General features: G+C 53.5%; 3 protein-coding genes across 4 annotated transcripts in view; 1 reads left to right on the top strand and 2 right to left on the bottom strand.

Annotated features, from left to right (window-relative positions):
* Positions 1-19,828, bottom strand: part of ESCO2 (establishment of sister chromatid cohesion N-acetyltransferase 2) — a 255,473-nt gene that overhangs the window by 23,207 nt on the left and 212,438 nt on the right. The window lies entirely within an intron of this gene.
* On the top strand, positions 673-10,738 carry CCDC25 (coiled-coil domain containing 25). 2 transcript variants are annotated; one of them, XM_061461263.1, is made up of 9 exons: positions 673-768; positions 3,090-3,137; positions 3,896-3,935; positions 5,618-5,669; positions 6,326-6,401; positions 6,927-7,030; positions 8,115-8,317; positions 9,271-9,316; positions 10,686-10,738. In XM_061461263.1, the coding sequence occupies exons 1-9, from the start codon at positions 744-746 to the stop codon at positions 10,713-10,715; spliced, it is 624 nt and encodes a 207-aa protein (XP_061317247.1). In that variant the 5' UTR covers positions 673-743; the 3' UTR covers positions 10,716-10,738. The 2 variants fall into 2 exon arrangements, with proteins under 2 accessions (XP_061317247.1, XP_061317248.1); XM_061461264.1 differs by lacking the exons at positions 9,271-9,316; positions 10,686-10,738 and having other exon boundaries at positions 8,098-8,317.
* On the bottom strand, positions 14,177-19,634 carry SCARA3 (scavenger receptor class A member 3). The gene is made up of 6 exons (XM_061461239.1): positions 19,267-19,634; positions 18,098-18,157; positions 17,909-18,028; positions 17,350-17,448; positions 15,887-16,930; positions 14,177-14,947 (listed from the first exon to the last, which is right to left on the bottom strand). The coding sequence occupies exons 1-6, from the start codon at positions 19,271-19,273 to the stop codon at positions 14,508-14,510; spliced, it is 1,770 nt and encodes a 589-aa protein (XP_061317223.1). The 5' UTR covers positions 19,274-19,634; the 3' UTR covers positions 14,177-14,507.

Genomic DNA, 19,828 nt, shown 5'->3' on the forward strand with positions numbered 1-19,828 from the left:
CCAGAAAGACTCCAACTCCCAGCATACCCCGCGAGCAGAGCGCTGACTCGCCATGGCGCGCCCGCGGGGGCTGATGGGCGTTGTAGTCCGTGCGCTGTGCGACAGGAGGCACATGGTCAGGACTCGGTCATAACAAGGAACGGAGTGAATCGGGAGGCATTTGCAAACGTTAAGGGGACAGTTACGGGGGTGCCCAGCTGTGATTTTGCTTTTAAATGGCCCTGCTGTGAAGAGCTTCATTCACAAAGCCAAGGGAAGCTTCTTCCACTGGGTGGCACCCCCTTTCTCTCTCTTCGCCGAGCGCCACCGCTTCCCCAGGCACGCTCCGAGAGCCATTTACACGCATCCAGAAAAAAAAATTAAAAATACTATAAAGTAAAATCATATCAACAAAATGGTACAGCGCCCAAAGCCACACACACCGCCCCACATCCCGAAACACACCACCGGAAAAGCTCCGCGCATGCGCACAAGGCGGAGTCCCGCGCTAGAGCCCCAGTGCGCTCACCGCGGTTACCTTTCGGGAGTTCTGCGCAGGCGCAATGCGCTTTCTGGCTTCACCGCCATTAGCATCTTGCGCATGCGCATACAGCAGTAAACAGCCTTATCGCCCTACTGCGCATGTGGGATCGCTCTGTGCGCATGCGCCGTTCGCATTGCCGGTCTTGGAGCGGGACGCTGGGTGCCGTGTGAGCACCGCGCCGGGCTGGCCGGGCGGAGGAGCCGCCGCTGCCGTCATCATCATGGTGTTCTACTTCACTTCCAGCGGTGAGTCCGTGAGGGCAGGAGAGAGCGGCCTGTGCGGGTAGCGGGTGCCGCCGCTCTAAGGGGAGCGCTGGGCCGCGCTGCGCCCCCGGCCGGTTCCTCAGCTCCTGCCCCTACCCCTCTAAGTGCCCCCGTTAGGCCTAAGGGAACCCTTCCGCGAGCCCACGGGCTGGACTGTAGGTGAAGGACCATGTTTGGATCGAAATCAGCTACAGGTTAAAGTGGATTTAGGAGCTGGGAGGCTCCCCGCGCTTAGGAACGTCCCAGCGGTGGTTGTTAAGAGCCCTGAGCGAATGGGAGCGCAGTGAGTGACTGCTGGAAAGCATGCTCAGGTGTGCTGCTGGCAGAAGTGTGAGGCAAGATGTAATGTGTAAGTTATCTCATTACTTTTCCTTTGACACAGACAGATCTGTTTGGTTGTTTGTTTTTTTTCCCATGCATAAAGTTTTGCTGATTCTGAAGCATCACAAATCTCTGGTTTGATGCAGCAGGGGCTGATGATACAGGGGATTGTGCAGGAATATTTCTTTTTGCTTTGTGTCCGTACCCCCCCCCCCCCCATCATTTCACAGAGTCACAGAATGGTTTGGGTTGGAAGAGACCTCAAAGCTCATACAGTTCCAAGAACCTGCTGCGGGCAGGGACACCTTCCACCAGAGCAGGTTGCTCTATGCCCCATGCAACTTGGCCTTGAACACTGCCAGGGATGGGGCAGCCACAGCTTCTCTGGGCAGCCTGTGCCAGGGCCTCGCCACCCTCACAGGAAAGAACGTCTTCCTCATATCTAACCTGAACTTCCCCTGTTTAGGTTTTAACCCATTACCCTTGTCCTGTCACTACAGTCCCTAATGAAGACTTCCTCCCCAGTGTCCTTGTAGGCCCCCTTCAGATATTGAAAGGCTGCTATGAGGTCTCCATGCAGCCTTCTTTCCTCCAGGCTGAACAGCCCCAACTTTCTCAGCCTATCTTCATATGGGAGGTCCTCCAGTCCCCTGATCATCCTCGTGGCCCTCCTCTGGACTTGTTCCAACAGTTCCATGTCCTTTTTATGTTGAGGACACCAGAACTGCACACAGTGCTCCAGGTGAGGTCTCACAAGAGCAGAGTAAAGGGGCAGGATCACCTCCTTCGACCTGCTGGTCACGCTCCTTTTGATGCAGCCCAGGATACGGTTGGCTTTCTGGGCTGTGAGTGCACACTGAAGCCAGCTCATGTTCATTTTCTCATCACCAGCACTCCCCCAAGTCCTTCTCCATAGGGCTGCTCTGAATCAATTCTCTGCCCAACCTGTAGCTTTGGAAAGGACTGGGTCAGTGAGCAGTTTGAGATCCAGGTCATTTCACTGCCACAGTTGTAGCACAGAACTAAAGCGTGTCCTCTATTTTAGTGACTTTGAAAATAGGAGGTGAGACGCCATGTTTTCCTGAAATGCTTTTTGGAGGCACAGTTGATCACCCACAGCTCATTTGTTTGGTCTGGGGAGACCTTAGAGCAGCTTCCAGTGCCTGAAGGAGCTGACAAGAAAACTGGAAAGGGGCTTTTGCCTTCTCTTCCCCAGGCCAGACAAGCCCAGCTCCCTCAGCCTGTCTCCATAGCAGAGACACTCCAGCCCTCGCAGCATCCCTGCAACCTCTGGAGTCACTCCAAAAACTCCATGTCCTTTTTCTACTGGGGACCCCAGAGCTGAATGCAGAACTGCAGGGGGAGTCTCACCGAAGTGGAGCAGAGGGGGAGAATCCCTTCCCTCAACCTGCTGGTCATGCTCTTGTGTCCCATAATGGCACAAATGAAACAAAAGAATTTATGGAACTTCAGTCTTTCTATTGTCTTGTGAATTTTAATCCTCTCAGGCTACCTGGGGGAGGTGCACACTGGGGAACTTCATACTTTGTACAAAGTACTTTGGGGAAGTGAGGGCCAGGCAGGTGAGCTGGTTCCCTCAAGGCTTTGCAGGTTGTTAATCCCAACTGTAAATATGCTCTCAGCCTTTCTGGCTCACAGATGTGTGCTTAGTTGAACAGATCATACAATTACACAGCTGTAATTGGAACTGCCTGGATGCTGAGGGTGTTTTGCCCAAAAGGCTGCTCCTTGCTGGATAATCTTCTATGGAAATTGGTGGAAACACCCATTTCCAACATCCGTTGAAACATGTGGGTTAAAATATGAAGGAAATACAAAACAATCTTCCTTTGGCTCCCAGAAGGGGAGGGGTGTGGATGGATGAAGCAGTTTCTAGCCTAGTGACCAACACCAGTGTTTGTCCTTCCTTGCACAGTTTATCCAACCGCCTTTTGATTTGTTTTCCTCTTTCTGTCCCTTAGTGGTTCCTTCCGTTTACACCATTTACATGGGAAAAGATAAGTACGAAAGTAAGTGCATTATTGTAATGATGCCAAATGGCTTCAATTTGTATTTGTGGGGATTTAAGGTCATTTTGAAAGGATGTCTTTGTATGTGTTAATTTGATATATTGCTTGAGTACTTACCCTACTGAAACCCACTGTGTTACTTTTAGTTAGGATAAATAAATGTTGTAAGTCCTGTAGGCAGAGTAACTTTTTTCAAATACAAGTGAAAACTAAATCAACTGGAACAAAAAATACCCATCTAGAGAAAAATACTGTCTCCTCAGGTTGTTTTTGATCATTTTGCAAACCAGCCTTCCATTTCCCTGCTCAGTCTGTATTTTTCCCCTCTCCAGTGAACATTTGTACTCCATAGGTTTCCCATGCCCTTCTTTCTCTCACGGGGCAGGTTATGGTTCTGCTGTGCTACCTGGTTCCATATCAGTAGTTGATGTGAAGCTGGGTGTCTCGCTCCAGCAGGGAAGTGTTAGCCTGGCTGTTTTAACAACTTGCCCGAAATTGTCTCCTTTCCATGGGTGGATATTTGAGAAAACATCTTTTCCCTTTAAAAACTCCCAGATGCTGAGGATGATGGAGGTGTTCCTGACATACCTGTTCTGGCCACACCTCTACCAGGCAGGTGCAGGTTTAAGCCCTGTTCTCCCTCTGTTCAGTCATTGTGCAGTGGCTGACCAACAGCAGAGGATTCCTTCTCTGCAGGTAGTTGAGTTTGTTTTTGGTTACATCCTGCACTTTGCTCACTGATACTTTTATTCCTGCAGATGAAGACCTAATAAAGTATGGCTGGCCTGAAGATATCTGGTAGGTACTGAAACTTGCTGAAAGTAACTGCCTTTCGTTATGCAACCAAGTGGAATAACCACCTTCTGGCTTTCTCAGGCAGTATGGAGTCTCTTTTTTCCAAGGCCATTCAGCAGTTTAAATGGAATCCCAGGGAGGAGGTGGATTGCAGCAGACCTACGTGCAGCTGTTGGGACCCTGTGGATTCTGAATTCATTCCCCGCATCTCCCCCTTGCCCCCCACTTTGTTCATCAGAAGAGCTGATCCCTTTGTGAGGCTTTTGGGGGTTTATCTGTGCATGGAGCTGCTGGAGAAGCAGTAGCCTCAGTAACTCCATACGCAGATATTTGTGTTTCAGAATATAGGTGCTAGTTTGCTGTCACTCTTACTGTGTTTGGGAAATGGGCAGAGCTAAATGAGAAGGTGTTTGTAAGAGAAAACAGCTCCTAGATCACCCAAGTGTGGCAGCTCCCGAGTATCTCTGTGCACAGACAAGTGAAAAAAGCAAAAACAAAAGGCCAGGGAGAGTGGAGGCAGAAATCAGGGAGCCCTCAGATGGGGCCTGGGACTGGGGCTGGAAGGTTTTTGAGCAACCTATGCTGCGCCTAGAGAAAACTGTCCATTGCCTCCCAGTGCCTTTATCTCTGTGTGTGGTTTGTGTCTCCCCTGTGTGCACTGCAGATAAGTGCTGGCCTGGGCTGTAAAACAGCCTATCTTGGGAGCTGGAATTGTGAGCAGGAGCAGAGGAGCTTGATATTTTGATTCCTGATGGGTGAAAACTGTGTTTGCTCCTAAGCAGAGCCATGGCCAGGCAGGCAAAAGGAAGTGCTCTGACATGTGGGTTGGTTTTGGCTCCTAAGATGTCATCAGAGGAGAAATCCAAGAGAAAGGGAAATCTGATTCTGTTAACGGCAGTTGGTGGTATTTTTGCTGGCTGGATTAGTCCATAAAGTTACCAGAATGATAAGGTTTGTGAAGGAGTTGGCTTGCTTTCAGGCATTATTGCGCAGAACAGATGTGTTGTGGTGGCTACCCTCTCCTTTGCTAACAATATCTAACAAGAGTCACTCTGTGGATTGTTCTCCTCTCGCTTTTCAGGGTGCCCTTGCAGGAATGAGCAGAGGTGTCCTGCTAGAACTGAAGCTTGAATAGTTAGGATCTGACACACTTGCCAGCTAACTGGCAATGGAATCTTTTTTCTAGCAGAAGTGATTCTGCTGAGTAACACTTTGTTGTAGCAATATCACACTCATTTTCTGTCTCATGTTTGTCCTATCACTACATAAGGTTTGTCTATACTGTAATTTAGGAGAAACCTTGAGATTCATCCTCCAGTTCCCTGAGCCTTAGAAGTCATCTTTCCCCGTCTCTGCCATATCTTGTTGCTCACGCTGATATCCGCATTAGTGTCCCCAGAGCCTTCCCTTCTCCAGGCTGAACAAGCTCAGCTTTCCCTTCATAGCAGAGGTGCTCCAGCCCTCAGATCATCGTGACCTCCTCAGGTCTCACTCCAACAAGTCCACTTGTTTCTTAAATGATAGGTTCTGACTCCCTTGTCTGTTTTTAAACATTTATATCATGAACATTTGTAGAGTTGTGGTATCTGTGGAGTGGTTGTTTTGTCACTTACTGGGAAGTAAATCTTTCAGAACAGATCATCTCTTACCATCTGTTAAATATGCTTTTTGTTTTCATTCTGTAGGTTTCATGTGGATAAACTCTCCTCTGCACATGTGTACCTTCGGTTACACAAGGTAATCCTGTGGCACATACATTTAAAAACATTAATATTCACCTGCCTAAAAACTGCATGTGCCCGTTTTGCAGCGATTCCTTGCACAAGACCATCTTTGCTCACATGAACCATTGAAATCTACAGGGTTCCCTGAGGGTGCAGGTAACAACACATGTGGGGAGACTGAATTTGTAGCTTCCATTACCAAATAATGTAGAGAGGAGCAGGAAGTTTCACATGGCCCAACAACAGTTGATTTTTGTCTTGACATCAAGCATGTGTTTAGGTATGTCACCCCATTAAAACTGTGACAGTGCCTTTGTGAGAAGAGAGAAGCAGGGCCCAAATCACTTGAGATGCTTCAAGCCTCTCCTTTCAGATCATAGAAGCACCAAATCACAGAATGGTTTGTGTTGGAAGGGACCTTAAAGCTCATCTAGTTCCATTCCCCCTTGTCCTGTCCTTAACTGTCCCTAGCAAAATCTCCTCTCCAGCTTTCTTGCTAGCCTTTTTAGGTATTGGAATGTCACATAAGGCCCCAGTCTTGTAAAACATGGAGTATAGGGGTTCTGGTTTTGTTTGCAGAGCATCATGCCCTACTTCAGGCTTTCATGTGCTCATCAGTCCGTACAGCCCCTTGCTGCATGCTGCTCATGTTGCCTTGCTCTATCACAGGGGCAGACGGTGGATGACATTCCTAAAGAAGTTTTGATAGACTGTGCCCATCTCGTAAAGGCAAATAGCATTCAAGGTAACACTGATTCCTGCTGTGAGGTGTTTGTGGCAAGTGTTTCTGGTCCACACGAGCGTCTGGTTTTTTGGACCTTTCCGCTGCAGTGCTCCCTGTTAAACCTGGGAAGCAGATGTCACTGGCAGCTGCTGGGGCTGCCCATGAGCCCTTCGTAAGGAGGAATTTAAAATATCTGAAATTCCTGTTTGTGCCTCCATATTGCTGCCTGAGCCAAGGCGGCCTCACAGGCTCCTCTCTAACACCACCTTGGGGCCCCCTTCCATAGTAATCGCTCTTCTGGCAAAGGCAGTCTCCATCTGGAGTTCGTTAACACTGCTGCAGCGCTCATGTTACTGCAGAAAATGATGTTGTGGTGTTCTTCTGTTTCACTGTAACGCTGGAAGGACTTCTCCGTTTTCTTCTTTCTTGCCTAGCTAGTAATGTTTGTGACAAGAATAACTGCCAGGGTCTCCATGCACACGGAAGACTTTTAACACTCTCAGCTGAGAGAGAATTGAAATGTTTCCCTTCTCCCCTGCTTCCTAGGTTGCAAGATGAACAACGTCAATGTGGTGTACACGCCGTGGACTAATCTGAAGAAGACAGCAGACATGGATGTGGGGCAGATTGGCTTCCACAGGCAGAAAGATGTAAGTGTATGCTGTACACCAGTGACAGGGATCTAGTGGCAGACTGTTAGGAGCTGGGTGCATTGTCTTCAATGCCCACTAAAGGGGCAAACTTTTAAAGCATAAGAGGGATCTTTGGAACATGTTTGGATTTACCTGAACATACCTGAAGATTCAGGGTTGAGTGTTAGCCTGTAGCAGAGTGTAGCCTGTACTGCGTGTGTTTCCAAGCTGCAGTGTAGCTGAGGAGTCTTTGCTGATGCCAAATGGTATCACGTGTTTGAGTTTACTCCCACTGAAATCATCTCTTCCTGTGGATGAGGAACCTGTGTATGAGCAGTCAGTTTGGGTCAGCTCATTGGCAGTAGTATAATGACAAGTCTGGAAGGGGCCAGGACTTTTGCTTGCTGTGCAGAAGAGGGCTCTGCAGGGTCCCCTCTGTAGGAAGGTGTCTGTTGCTGTGTTTGCTCTATGGTCTCTGCTTCAAGAGGTGTCTCACCCTGGTGCTGCCTCTGAATTTGTTCAGCCTGTAAAAAGGCAGAGCTGCTTGCTGCGGGGTCAAGCCTGAGCTGAGCTGAGCTCTTCCCAAGCCTGATCTATGGTCCACAGATAATGTTATCCTTAAACTGTAGTTCTGCAGGTTGGCTGCTGGGAGAGGAGGCTCCCTAGAGATGCAGTTGTTTAACTAAACCAGTCTGTACTAAGGCAAGGTATGCTAAAAACCCTGCAGTCAGCAAGCAACATGCGAGCTTCTCTTCCCAAAATGGTCTGCAAAGACCTCCTGCCACCTCTTGAGGAACTTGCAGAGACCGGTTCTCATTTCTAAGCCTTTGTTGAGGCATGTGCCAAGAAACAGAATTAGTAATGCTTATGTACTTAGCAATGGTTCTGCTTATTAGCTATTTGCTTTTGAGTGTTGGGAGTGGGCCGCTTTGCTGTTACACAACCTGTTGAATAGCCCTCAGTGGCAGGGCTTTTCCTCAGCATCTGTTTTTTGTGGAATTCAGCGATGTGTAAAGTGGAAATAGGGTGTTTTCTTTCCGCTGAGAAAGTGCCAGAATAGAAGTATTTTTTTATAAGGATCATAGTTCTTTGCACTCCAAAGGTGAAAATGCTGACGGTGGAGAAGAAGGTGAATGAGATCCTGAACCGGCTAGAGAAGACAAAAGTGGAACGCTTCCCAGACCTGGCTGCTGAAAAGGAAGCCCGCGACAGAGAGGAGAGAAATGAGAAAAAAGCCCAGATCCAAGAGATGAAGCGGAAGGAAAAGGAAGAGATGAAGAAGAAGAAAGAGCTGGAAGAACTTAGGTTAGTAACAAATTTTAGTGCCAGCTTCTAAGCTCCCTCAGTTTTCATTGCTGCTGGGAGAGAGTCACGGGTCAGCAGTTTCTGTTTAACACTGGCCCAGCATTACTCAGTGTTCAGCTGAGCTGCTCTGGCTGAGATGTCTGCATGGCCCAGTGATTTCCTTTGTCTTTGGAATAAATTCGTTTTCATAGAATCCTAGAATAGTTTGGGTTGGAAGGGACCTTAAAGCTCATCCAATTCCAACCCCCTGCCACGGGCAGGGACACCTTCCACTAGACCAGGTTGCTCCAAGCTCCATCCAACCTGGCCTTGAACACTGCCAGTTTTCTCCATTTCTCCTTTTAAAATAAACCAGGATTTTAAAGCATTGTTAAAGGAAAGGTCTGTGTCTCTTGAAACCTGTCCCTAACTTGGGTGAAATTGGGCAAGCGCTTGGCGCTCTGTCACTGGGATGGGAGCAGTTGCTTCCAGCTTTGTGTGAGCCTTGGAAAGCACTGAGCTTTCACTACAGTTCTTCAGCTTTCTCTTGCATCACTTGTGTTAACTAAAACATGCTTGAGTCCTCAATCATACACTCCTTTAAACACAGAATGAAGGATGGTGGTTTGAAATGTCATATTGACCTTTCTGTAATGGAATCATAGAATCACAGGATAGTTTGGGTTGGAAAGGACCTCTAAACCTCATCCAGTCCCAACCCCCTGCCACGGATAGGGGCACCTTCCACTAGACCAGGTTGCTCCAAGCCCTGTCCAACCTGGTCTTGAACACTGCCAGGGATGGGGCATTCACAATTAGCCAAAAAGTATGAGATAAGTGAATACTTGTCTAGCCTAAGTTCAGAAGGGACAGCAAATTTGTTTTTCTTCTACTCGGTCCTGTTTTAGCAAAATGCCTCTTTGTTGGTGGGGTTTGAAAACATGTGATGCAAGATAATGTAATTTCCCTTCCAGAAGCTACTCGTCGTTAATGAAGGCTGAGAACATGTCCTCTAATCAGGTAAGAGCTGGCTGATGCCTGCAGAAACCTTTTGGGGACAGCTGAAATTCAATGCATGATGAGGACGATACAGCTCCCGCATTGCAGTCTGGTGCTGGTGACTCCTGTGTGATGGATCACATCTCCATCTTCCCTTCTCAGTGAAGGACATTGTTAATGTAATCCTCTTTCTGAGAAACTCTTATTGCTTTTATGCCAACCAGGAGGAGCAAGTGCTGCTGGAAATGTGTGTAAAGTCCTCGTGATCCCCTTCCCACCCAACTGAAATAACATGGAGAGCTTTAAGTGCAGCACCAGGCTTGAGTCCATTTTTGAGCTGGTTGGGCATAACTGGGTTTGTGGGCTGAGGAGATCTTCCTAATGGCAACCATTACATGCATATGCCACCTTGTTATTTCAAGAGAATGGGGAAAAATGCACTTTTTAAACAAGAAATAAGCTGGAGTTATAAAGACAACAGTTTGGGGAGGAATGAAATAGGTGCTGAGGGTAGAAGAGGAAAGGTGGAAGGGGGTTGTCCTTGCAGAGGGCAAGCACCCAAGATAACATGGATAACATGGCTGCCCTGCAGTGGTGGAAAAGGAGCCAAAGAGGAAAGAAGCCCAGGCCAGTGGGAGGAAAAAGAGGAGGTGGAGCAAAAGAGAAATAGGGGCTGAAGTTGAAAAGAGGTCTTGGTGTGCAGTGGGGTTTGCCTGTGTTTTGCCCAAGGTCTGGCACATCTGCAGCATCCTCCTTGGTGTGACCTTGGGCAAACAGATCTTGGAGCTCCTCTGAGTGACCCTCAGTTTAAAATTCACCTTTTGCAACCTAGTCCTTGACTGACTGCTTAGAGGGGTGTGTGGCTTTCAAGAACTCTTGATTTTCCTCCTGGTTAGCACAGAGATCCCCTTTGAAACTTGGACCGGGTTGAAGTATGAGCATCTCCTGGCATGCCCAATTGGGCTGTGCCCAGTTGGTGACACTTGCCAGGGAGAAGCATGGTGGAAATGCTTTACAGGGAGGTCTCCTCCTCCCAGCAGTCAACCCCCATGTGATGCCAGACTGTTTTCCTTCTCCCAAGTTGGGAAGAAGCTCAGGCTGGGATATGGGGATGGTGGTGGTGAGAGGTTCTTCATAGATCGCAGCAGATGAGACGATAGGCTGCAGGGACAACAAACAGCAACTGCTGTTTCACAATGAGAGCCTCACTTAGGGCTGTTCCCACTCCAGAGCGCCTGTTGTACAACTGTTTGCTCTGATTTCATGGTGTTCATACTGAAATGCCAGGAAACCAGAATAAATGGCAATTCTGAAATCCTGCTGAATATACTATTTCACCATTTTCCACTGTAATGTGCATAGTGATCCTGATTTGTCTTTCTTCCCACAGGATGGCAACGATTCAGATGACTTTATGTAAATAAAGTCTCTCTCCTTTCTCAATCTTGAGGTGGTTTGGGATGTCTTAATATGTCATCATCGCTAGGAATGCCAAAAAAAAATCCCCAAAGTGAACTCTGGCTCCATTTCTTCAGAACCTGGTTGGTTTTCCTGGCAGCCTAAGCAGCTCTGTGCCACGGACACCTTCAGAAAGGAGATTGATATGCCTGCATGTACATCTCTCTTTCGGGGACATGGGTGGAAGGAAGCAGAATTGACTTTCAGTTCTACAAAGACAATGGTATTTATTCTAGAGAAGGGGTTGTGTAGCTTTTAATCCAGTGAGATTTAAAGAAAAGGAACCAAATCCATGTTGTCTCACCACTGTCCTGGCAGCGGGGTGACTCGGAAACAGTTGCCATTTGCTTGGTGTCACTGGTATGTACATGAATGTGGTGCTGCCGATTAACTCTCCTCTTCACACTGGTGGTGGTCAGCAAAGCAGGATCTCTTTGCGCTTGGGGGTGTAAATTTGGACGAGGTGATGCAAACCCTCCCAGCCCTGGAAGGGGACTCCTTGTTAAATACAGAGCTCCAGATGATGCTGACTGAGCTTGGCTGGTGTTGCAGCCGACGTGCATGACCACAGGCTGTGATATGCATGGTCAGCACAGAATGAGAATAGCCCCACAGTGTGTTTTCTTTTGAATTACGCTTGATTCTGGGGTTGTTCTTTGGAAGCCTTCTCTGGAGAATGAAATTAGTGGAGAAGAGTTGAGTTTTGTGCAGTGTCTATGCCTGTCCAGGCCAGAGCTCTTTGAGCGCTCTGGAAGGTTTCATGGCCCAGTCTGTATGAAACGGTCGCAATAATCCTCACAGCACCTGTATGTATGTCACGATTAAATTCATACCATGCTGATAAAACATGCTGCTAGGTGGGAGTGTGCTCAGGCCTCTGAGAAGGAGTGATGAGGCTCTGTGGAGTGTCTCCTCAGACAGCAGAAAGCTGTGCAGGGTATGGCTGTGCTGAGGGGGGACAGCACAAAGCTGCCGAAGTCTGGTTTTGCTGTGTGTTTCTGGATGCTGCAGTCTCGGTGGGGCAGGAGTTACAGGAAAAGAATGGTTCCTGGCAGCAAAAGGGAAGTGTGCCTTAACAAACTCAAATCTTAACCATCTCATCAGAGAATCACTGAATTAGTGGAGGAGATAAAACCTACCCTACTGCAAGGGCAAGTCCCAGTAGCAGTGCACTTAAAGTTGTCTTCCCAGCATCAACCACCTTCCTCCTGCATCCTGAGGGTTTGAGTTTGGGGCTGGAGAGAGTGAGGGAGGTCAAGGTCCTCATCAGCCCACACCTCCTGGGAGGAAGAGGATGGTGAGCTGTGTGTGCATCCTCTTGCTGCTTGTGTCCCAGCTTGGGCTGACCTGAACCTGGGGTGGCTCCAGCTAAAGCCACCCCAAACTCCACAGTGTCCCACCTCCTTGGACACCTGCCGTGCAAAGTGGCCGAGGGCCTGGGGGAGTCGGAAACCATTCTGGGGCTGATGGGGAAACTGAGGCACGGTGCAGCAGCTGGTTTTCCTTTCCCTCCCAACTGCCCCTGCCAGAGGTAGGAGAGAAACCTAGGGGTCCTATGGGGCAGGGTGGGGGGTGAGGAGCTAGAAGTGGGGACTCTGTCTCCCCCTGCAGACTCCCCACCATGGGGCCTCCCTAGTTGCCATCAATGGGCCCTTTCACAGCAGGAGGGTGTTGGCTGGTGCCAACGACCTGACCGCAGTGCCTGAGCTGTGCTGCCATCAGCAACGCCCGCGGCCACAGCCCTACAGCTGTGAAGTGTTGTGCTTGGCTCTGGTGCCCGACGGCGGAAGTCGATGGGAGATGTCCCCGGTGCATGGCTGCTGTGAGCTGTCTGTCCCCAGGCACCCTGTGCAGTGATGTCCATGAGGCTGGGTGTCCCCAGGCACCCTGTGCATGGATGTCTGGGGGATGTGTGTTCACAGGCACCCCCTGTGTGGCTCCCCGTGGGCTGTGTGTCCTTGGACACCCTGTGAACTGGTGTCTGTGGGGTTGTGCGTCCCCAAGCGCTCTGTGCCTCAGTGCCCGTGTGCTGTGTGTCCCTAAGCACCCTATGCATTGACACCCATGTGCTGTGTGTCCCCAGGCACCTCGTACGTGGTTGCCCTGTTCATCCATGCCCATGGGCTGTGTGTCCCCGACCACCCTGTGCAGCCCTGGCCACCCTTCTCCCCTCCATGCTCACTCCATGGGCCGGCAGCCACCAAGCATCACCCCCGGAAGGCGAGCGGCCCCAGTTGCCGTCAGCACTTCCTGCCCATCCCTTCCCAGCCACCGCTCCTCGTCTTCATTTATTTATTAATCCTCCTGCTCCCAGCTCTGAAACCCTATCGTCCACCCTCGCCCGTGCCTCCGGAGGAAAATCCTGCCCTTGCACATTTTTCACCCCTCCACAAACACTGGCACTGCCCAGTGTTATGCTGAGCCTGCTTCCCGGCCAGGGCTGCGCTGGCTTTCCTTTGCTTTCCGCAGACACAGGAGGTTGGGAACGGGTGAGGACGTTGGGGTGGGGGTTACAGCGTTGGCCAGTCCTGATGGCTTTGGGGGAAGCTGAGGCATGGAGCAGAGGTGGGCATGGATGAGGCTCTGACTCTTCACATCCTGCCTTTGGCTTTCTGCTGTCCCCCGGAGCAGGATGATCACAGCCACTGCCCTGAGGCCTATCAGCCTGTGGCCCATCAGTGTAATGAGCTGTCAGGTCTCTGCTCCCACCACCCCCTGCTCAGAGCACCCCACTCCTCCTCGTGCTGCTTTTCCAGCCACAGCAGTTACAAGCCAGGGCTGGGCCCATGTTGGTCTGTGTTAATAACCAGCCCCAGGCTGTTCCTGTAATGAAAACAGGAAGCTGCTTTGCCAACAGCAATAAACCACCCAGCCGGCCAGATCCTGTGCCCCGGGCAGGGCTGGGCATGGGGCTCCCCGCACCGGGGAACCCACGGGTACAGGGGATGGGGACACAGGGTTGTTATCCCCAGTGCCATGATGCTGTAGGCACTGCAGCCCCAGCTCGGGTACCTGGGGCCTCCAACCACCCCTGCCCCTCTTGAGGGGTGAGTTGGGCAGTGGGGACCCCATCAGAGGCCATGTCACACATGGCACATGTGCATGCTTCCACATGCCTGCGTGCACATGTGTGCACACACGTACAGGCACCATTTGTGTGCATACCTGTACGTGTGTGCTGTGCCCAGATGTGCCCATGCAGCCTCACTCGTGCTGTTTCTCACTCATGCACAGGCATGAGCACGCATGCAGGCATGCACACGTGAGCACGCTCATGCACATGCACACTCACTCATGCTCACTCCCTCTTGCACACATGAGTACAACGCACTTCACCCCACTTGCGCCCCACCACCAGCACCAGTTTGGCTGTGGTTACTCCCCCTGTGCACCCCTTTGTCCCCCCAGCACAGGAGCCGCCTGTCCCCGTACAGCTTTATTGTGCTGTGAGTACACTGAGGACATAGCGCTGGGTCTGTGGGGCACAGAGGTGGCTAAGGGGGGGGGAAGGGCACAAACCAGCTGCACCCTGTTCCGCAGGGACCCCCCAAACCAGAGTGGGGAACAGCCAAGCCCAGAGCTGGAGCATCCCTGAAAGCTGGAGACCAGCACCAGACCCTCACCCGGGGGGAAACCCGTCTGCCCCCCGTCCTGCGAGGCTCTGCCTCACACCCCTGCACCGAGGGCTGCTTGAGGGTCATCAGTGGGGATCCCCCACCCCACCATCCCGGTGCCCTGGCTGGCAGTAGGCTGGTTACTGTCCTGGGGGGCCAGGGGGGCCCGGCAGCCCTGGGGGACCCCGCAAACCGGGATCTCCTTTGGGCCCCACCGGGCCGGCCTGACCCACAGCCCCGGGGGTCCCGGGGAGCCCCGGTTTGCCCTGCAGGCCGGGGGGTCCCACTTGCCCTGGCACCCCATCTGGTCCGGGGGGACCGGGGTCTCCCTTGGGTCCACCCTGTCCCTGGGAGCCGGATTGCCCGAAGCTGCCCTTGGCACCCTTGAGGCCAGGGAAGCCCTTCAAGCCCAGGGGGCCCCTCTCGCCCTGGGGGCCGGGGGGTCCTGCAGGGCCAGGGAGTCCCTGTGGTCCCGGTGAGCCCAGGCTGCCCACGTCGCCCTTCTCTCCTTCACTTCCTGGGGGGCCCTTCATGCCCACGTCACCCTTGAGGCCGCGGGGGCCCGGGAGGCCCGGCACACCTGGGGGGAGAGGAGGGGGTGAATAGGAAGCGTGGGGAGAGAAGCACCCAAAAATGGGGAGAGCAGGAGATGCCCCAACCCTGCAGAGCTTGCTGTGGGCTCCAGGGACAATTGGCACTGCACGGGGGCACGGTGCCATGGGACCACCACAGGGTTCCCTCTAAAACTGGGACCAGGAAACAGCTAGGCTCGTTAATTAGGGCAGCCCTGTAAGGATGCAGATGTGGTTGCCTTATGGGTCCAGGCTGTGTGGTCCACGGTGGAAAGGGAAGATGCTGGTGTGCCTGTGGGCTCCATGGAGCAGGGGCCGCCACACTACTCCCCTGGGCAGATGGAGGTGTCCCCAGGCCACTGCAGGAAGCTTTTGAGGACCCTTGAGAAACAGCAGCTGTACCCTCTCCACTAGGACCAGCAAGAAGTGTCACTGGCACCACTGTGCAGGCCAGCTGTGCTAGATGGACATGGGTCATGCTCTCACTGTCCCTGTCCCCCCACGCAGGGACAGGCTCTGCAAGCCAAGTCCACACAGCTCTATCCCAGGACACTTCTGCATCCATGAGCAAGTGTCTGGGTGCCTTCTTGCACATCCCAGCAGTGCCTTGGCCTCAGCAATGGTGATTTGGATCCTCCACCGCCTGCCTTGGGTGCAGGATGCTCCCTAAAAGCCAAGAGCCCACCACGCTCAGACGTAGATGAAACAGCCCCCAAGATTGCCTGCCCAACATGCCTGGTTCCAACCCATCCCTGGGCAGGGCTTAGGCTGTGCCCTCTAGGATTATAGAATTATAAAATGGATTGGTTTGGAAGGGACCTTAAGATCACCTAGTTCTAACCCCATGGACCCCAGGCAGGGACACCTTCCACTAGACCAGGTTGCTCCAAGCCCCGTCCAGCCTGGCCTTGAACACTACCAGGATGCACTTCCAGGATGCACCTCACCTCGTAAGATGGTGATGTTTTTCAGCATCTCCCCATGCCGGACGTCCACCACCTTCATCTCCTCCATGACCATGGACAGGTTGCGGATGTCAAAGTCCAGCCGGGCGCTGAGCAGGCTGTACCGCTCCCGCAGCAGGTCCGTGGTACCCTGGACCAGGCTGAGGGACTTGTTCAGGTAGTAGAGCTCCTCGGTGTGGGTGTGGAAGCCTAATGTGCAGGAGAGCCTCACGTCGTCCAGGTAGCGCAGCATGCTGTGGACGTGGCTGTCAGTGGCGTTGATGTTGGTGAAGATGGTGCTGATCTCAATCTCATGGGACGCCATCCGACCCTCCAGGGTCTCGAAGCGCTCGGCAGTGCGGTTCTGCGTGTACCTGTTGTGGTAGCGCAGGTCGTTCACGTTCTCCTCGTGGTCATCCAGGAAAGAGGAGATGTTGTCCAGCTGCAGCTGCAGCCCCATCACCTGCAGCACCAGGTCATGCATGCTCTCCGAGTTCTGCCCGATCTGCCGAGCTGCCACGCTGATGCTGCCTTGGATGCTCTTCACCAGCTCGCTGGTCCTGGAGGAGGTGGCCCGCAGCCCACCGAAGAGGCGGGTGTAGTTCTGCCACTCGCTCACGATCTTCTGCAGCGTCAGCGTCTCCTCGTCCGTCTTCCTCTGGATGACCTGGATCCAGTTGTAGGTTTGCCCCAGGGTGAAGTTCATCTGCTGCATGGCTGCCTGGACATCATAATGCTCCTGGGCCAAGCCCTTGACAGAGTTGTCTAGCCGGGAGGTGACGGCCCGCCAGCCCCCGACCTCAGACAGGAACTGTCCCAGGGTTTTGTTGACCTGCCGGATGGAGAAGGAGCAGTTGTCTACCTCACTGGTGATCTTGCTGCTGGTGGACGAGAGCTGGTCGTGAGCCTGCGAGGTCCGGTCGAGCAGGACCTCTTGAACCAAAAGCATCTTCTGGATCTCCTCCAGCTCACCCTGCAGCTTGGTGATCTCCTGGCCCAGCTGTCCTGTCTCGTGGCAGAGGGAGCAGTTCCCAGAGGTCTTCTCATCTAAAGGAAGGGCAGAGGGTTCTGTTATCCCATCCCATCCCTTGCTGGACCTAGAGATCGTCCCGCTGAGCCTGGAGGAAGCAGCCTCACCATAGCCTGTCCTTGCAGACCTGGAGATGAGCACCACGGAACCACTACTGGGACAACCCCAATGCCATCAGCCTGCACCAGCTCCCACCCTCATCCTGCTCCTGCCACCTCTGTGCAGCAAGTTTTCCAAACAGCCCCATCCAGCCCTACTCCCAGGGTCCTACAGTTGTCCCTCCCCAAAGCCCTGGGACATAAGTGGAGTTTTGGCTCTGGGGGAGCCTCAGGACCTGAAAACTGGATATGCTTCAACCCTGAGGTCCACTCAGCTGGAGGGACACATGGTGCCGAAGCCTGGAGAAGACCTCCAGGTCCAGGTACAAGCCACTCACCCAAGCCCTGGAGATCCTCCTGGATGGATACGATCTTCTTCTCATAATAGGTCTGGGCTGAGCTGATGTCGTTGGAGATGGAGTCAACTTTCCTGAACACTGCAGAGGAAAGGTGGTTGGTCAGGGACTGGGATGCAATCGTCCTATCGGCTTGTTCCCTGGCAAGGAGGGTGGCCGGGGCCTGAAGAGCCAGGCTGGGGGGTGCTGGCTCCGCAGGGTGGGTGTATGTCCCCAGAGGCTTTCAGGTTCAGGGCTGGGATAAGGTCCAAGTCCAGCCCTGGGGAGTCTGCTGTCTCTCTGATGAGCCTCAGAGGCTGTTTGGTGCCCGTGGAGGTGATGGGGTGGCAACCTTTGGGCTCTGAAGTGGTTCCTGAGGTCCCTGTGAGGGTAAACCCCTGGCAAGGTGGCATCACACACAGGGTTCCACAGGTACCGCAGGGGCAGATCAGGGGGAGCCGGATGCTCCTGTCCATGCCTGGGTGCTGCAGGCACTTTAGGAGAGCACCAGGATCCCCGAGGAGCTGCCCCAGGGAGGGCAGGGGGGAAGGCAGGAGCTCACCCAAGGCAGCCAGAATGGTCACAGCCACGATGAGGAGGATGGAGAAGACGTAGAGGACTTTGACAGCCGTCTGGAGGGAAAGGTTCTTCTGGCACCGGCTGCAGCTGGTCTGTGCCCTGCCTGAGCACAGAGGGGGGAGGATCAGGCCCTGCTGTACCCCCTGCCCACCCCGTTAGGGGGTGTCCTTACCACTCGGTCGGTAGCTGAAGGTCGGCATCTCCTCTTCCTCTCCTCCCACCAGCTCCTCTTCTGAAAGCCAACACAGGAGGGACTGGAGCTGCAGGTGCTGCTGGGGCTGTGCCTGCTGCTTGCACCCTCCTCCCAGCCCCGGGGATGCCCAGGGTCCTGGGGGATGCTGCTGAGCCTCCAGCCTTGTGTCACCCGGCATCCCGGGGAAAAGCTGGGAAGCCGCACAGCAGCCATCACTGCCCACCCTTAGCCTGGTGGCACCAGCCCATGGACACATCCCTCCTCCACTGCCTGCTTCTGTGGAGCTCTGTCCTCCAAGACCATAAACTTGGGGAAATTTGACTGAATTTGGCCAAATGTGGGTGATGGAGAAGTTAATGGCTACTAGCTCCCAGCACTGAGGGACTTTGTGCGGCTTCACAGCCCCCTCTTGCAAAACCCATGGGCACAAGGAAAACCCACAAACCAGCACCCATCCTGGACCCCATTCCGATGTGGAGCAGCTGGGATGCTCCCACGGGGTGGGAAACGCTACGGTCTGCATCCCACCCCCAGCTCCAGCACAGGGGATGCACTCAGCACCCGTACACAACATGACCTCCCTCCCTGGCTCCCCAAGGCTCCCCAGGAGCCATGCCGTGCCCCCCAGCAGCTCCCCACCAGCCCCTGCCCAGGGCCTCCCCGACCTCCTTGCTGGCAGAAGGGGGATTTCCAGCTGGGGGTGCCGCAGGGGGGTGCAGGCACAGCGGGAGTGACCGTGGCACCGATGTCCCCTGCTTTATACAGCAAGAACGAGGGGGGGGCTCGCTGGGCTGGAGGAAGCAGCAGTTCCCTCTGTCCTCCCTTAGCTCTGTTGCTGTCCCAGATGTTCCTGTTCTGCCCCATGGGGTCAACAAGTGGTGGGCTCTGAGCAGGCAAGAGGACTCCCTGGACAACCCCCCCCCTCCTCAGCCCCTCTTGTTCCCCACATTGGGGTCTCTGGCTGTGGGCGAAGGCAGCTCTGCCCCCATCCGTGGGGAGCTGCTCACGGGGAGCAGGGATGCGGTGGTGCACCCACCTAGTGCCGGCTGCCCCCCAGCTCCAGCACAACTGTTCCCCCCTCATCCCCCATGCCAGCAGTCCCGTTACTCTCCCCACAGCTCCAACCCCCCCAGGTTCCCCCCACTTACCTCTCATAGCCCCCAAGCTGGGGGTCGGTGGGTGCAATCCTGCACTGACCCAGGCCTCACCGTCCCGGCTCCAGCATCCGTCTCTTCCCAGCACGTCTCAGCAAGAGGCCAGCATGGCTGGGGCTGTTACCCCCCGCTGGCCCCCCGCTCCCAAAACTTCCTGGGGAGCCTTCAACAGCAACCGTGGTGCCAGAGCATCCCCAGGGCTGCCTGTGCACCCATGGCCTCTGCCCACGTGGGATTGGGACGGGTGACGGGCGACGGCAGAGCACGGCTAAGCTGGATGCCGGCCCCCAAAAGGCAAGGCGCTGGGATATGTGCTGGAGAAGAAAGACTGGTTCTGCGCCCGCCCTCCTTCCCTCCAGCCCTAATGACTAACAAATGTCCGACCGATGCTGTGCCGGGCTGTGCCGCCCTCACTCAGCCCTGTTTTTGGGGGGGTCTGGCCCTTGGGGAACGGGTCCTGGTTTGGGGAGTAGAGCTTGGGAGACTGGCAAAGGGACATGGGAGGGATAGGGGCAGGACTGGAGGTTTGGTGCATGCATCTGGGTCAGGGGTATAG

Source organism: Pezoporus flaviventris, unplaced genomic scaffold, assembly GCF_033815535.1.
Source record: "Pezoporus flaviventris isolate CSIRO_AGI_PZ_B2104156 unplaced genomic scaffold, CSIRO_AGI_Pfla_v1 ptg000031l, whole genome shotgun sequence".
In the NCBI taxonomy this organism is placed as follows: Eukaryota; Metazoa; Chordata; class Aves; order Psittaciformes; family Psittacidae; genus Pezoporus; species Pezoporus flaviventris.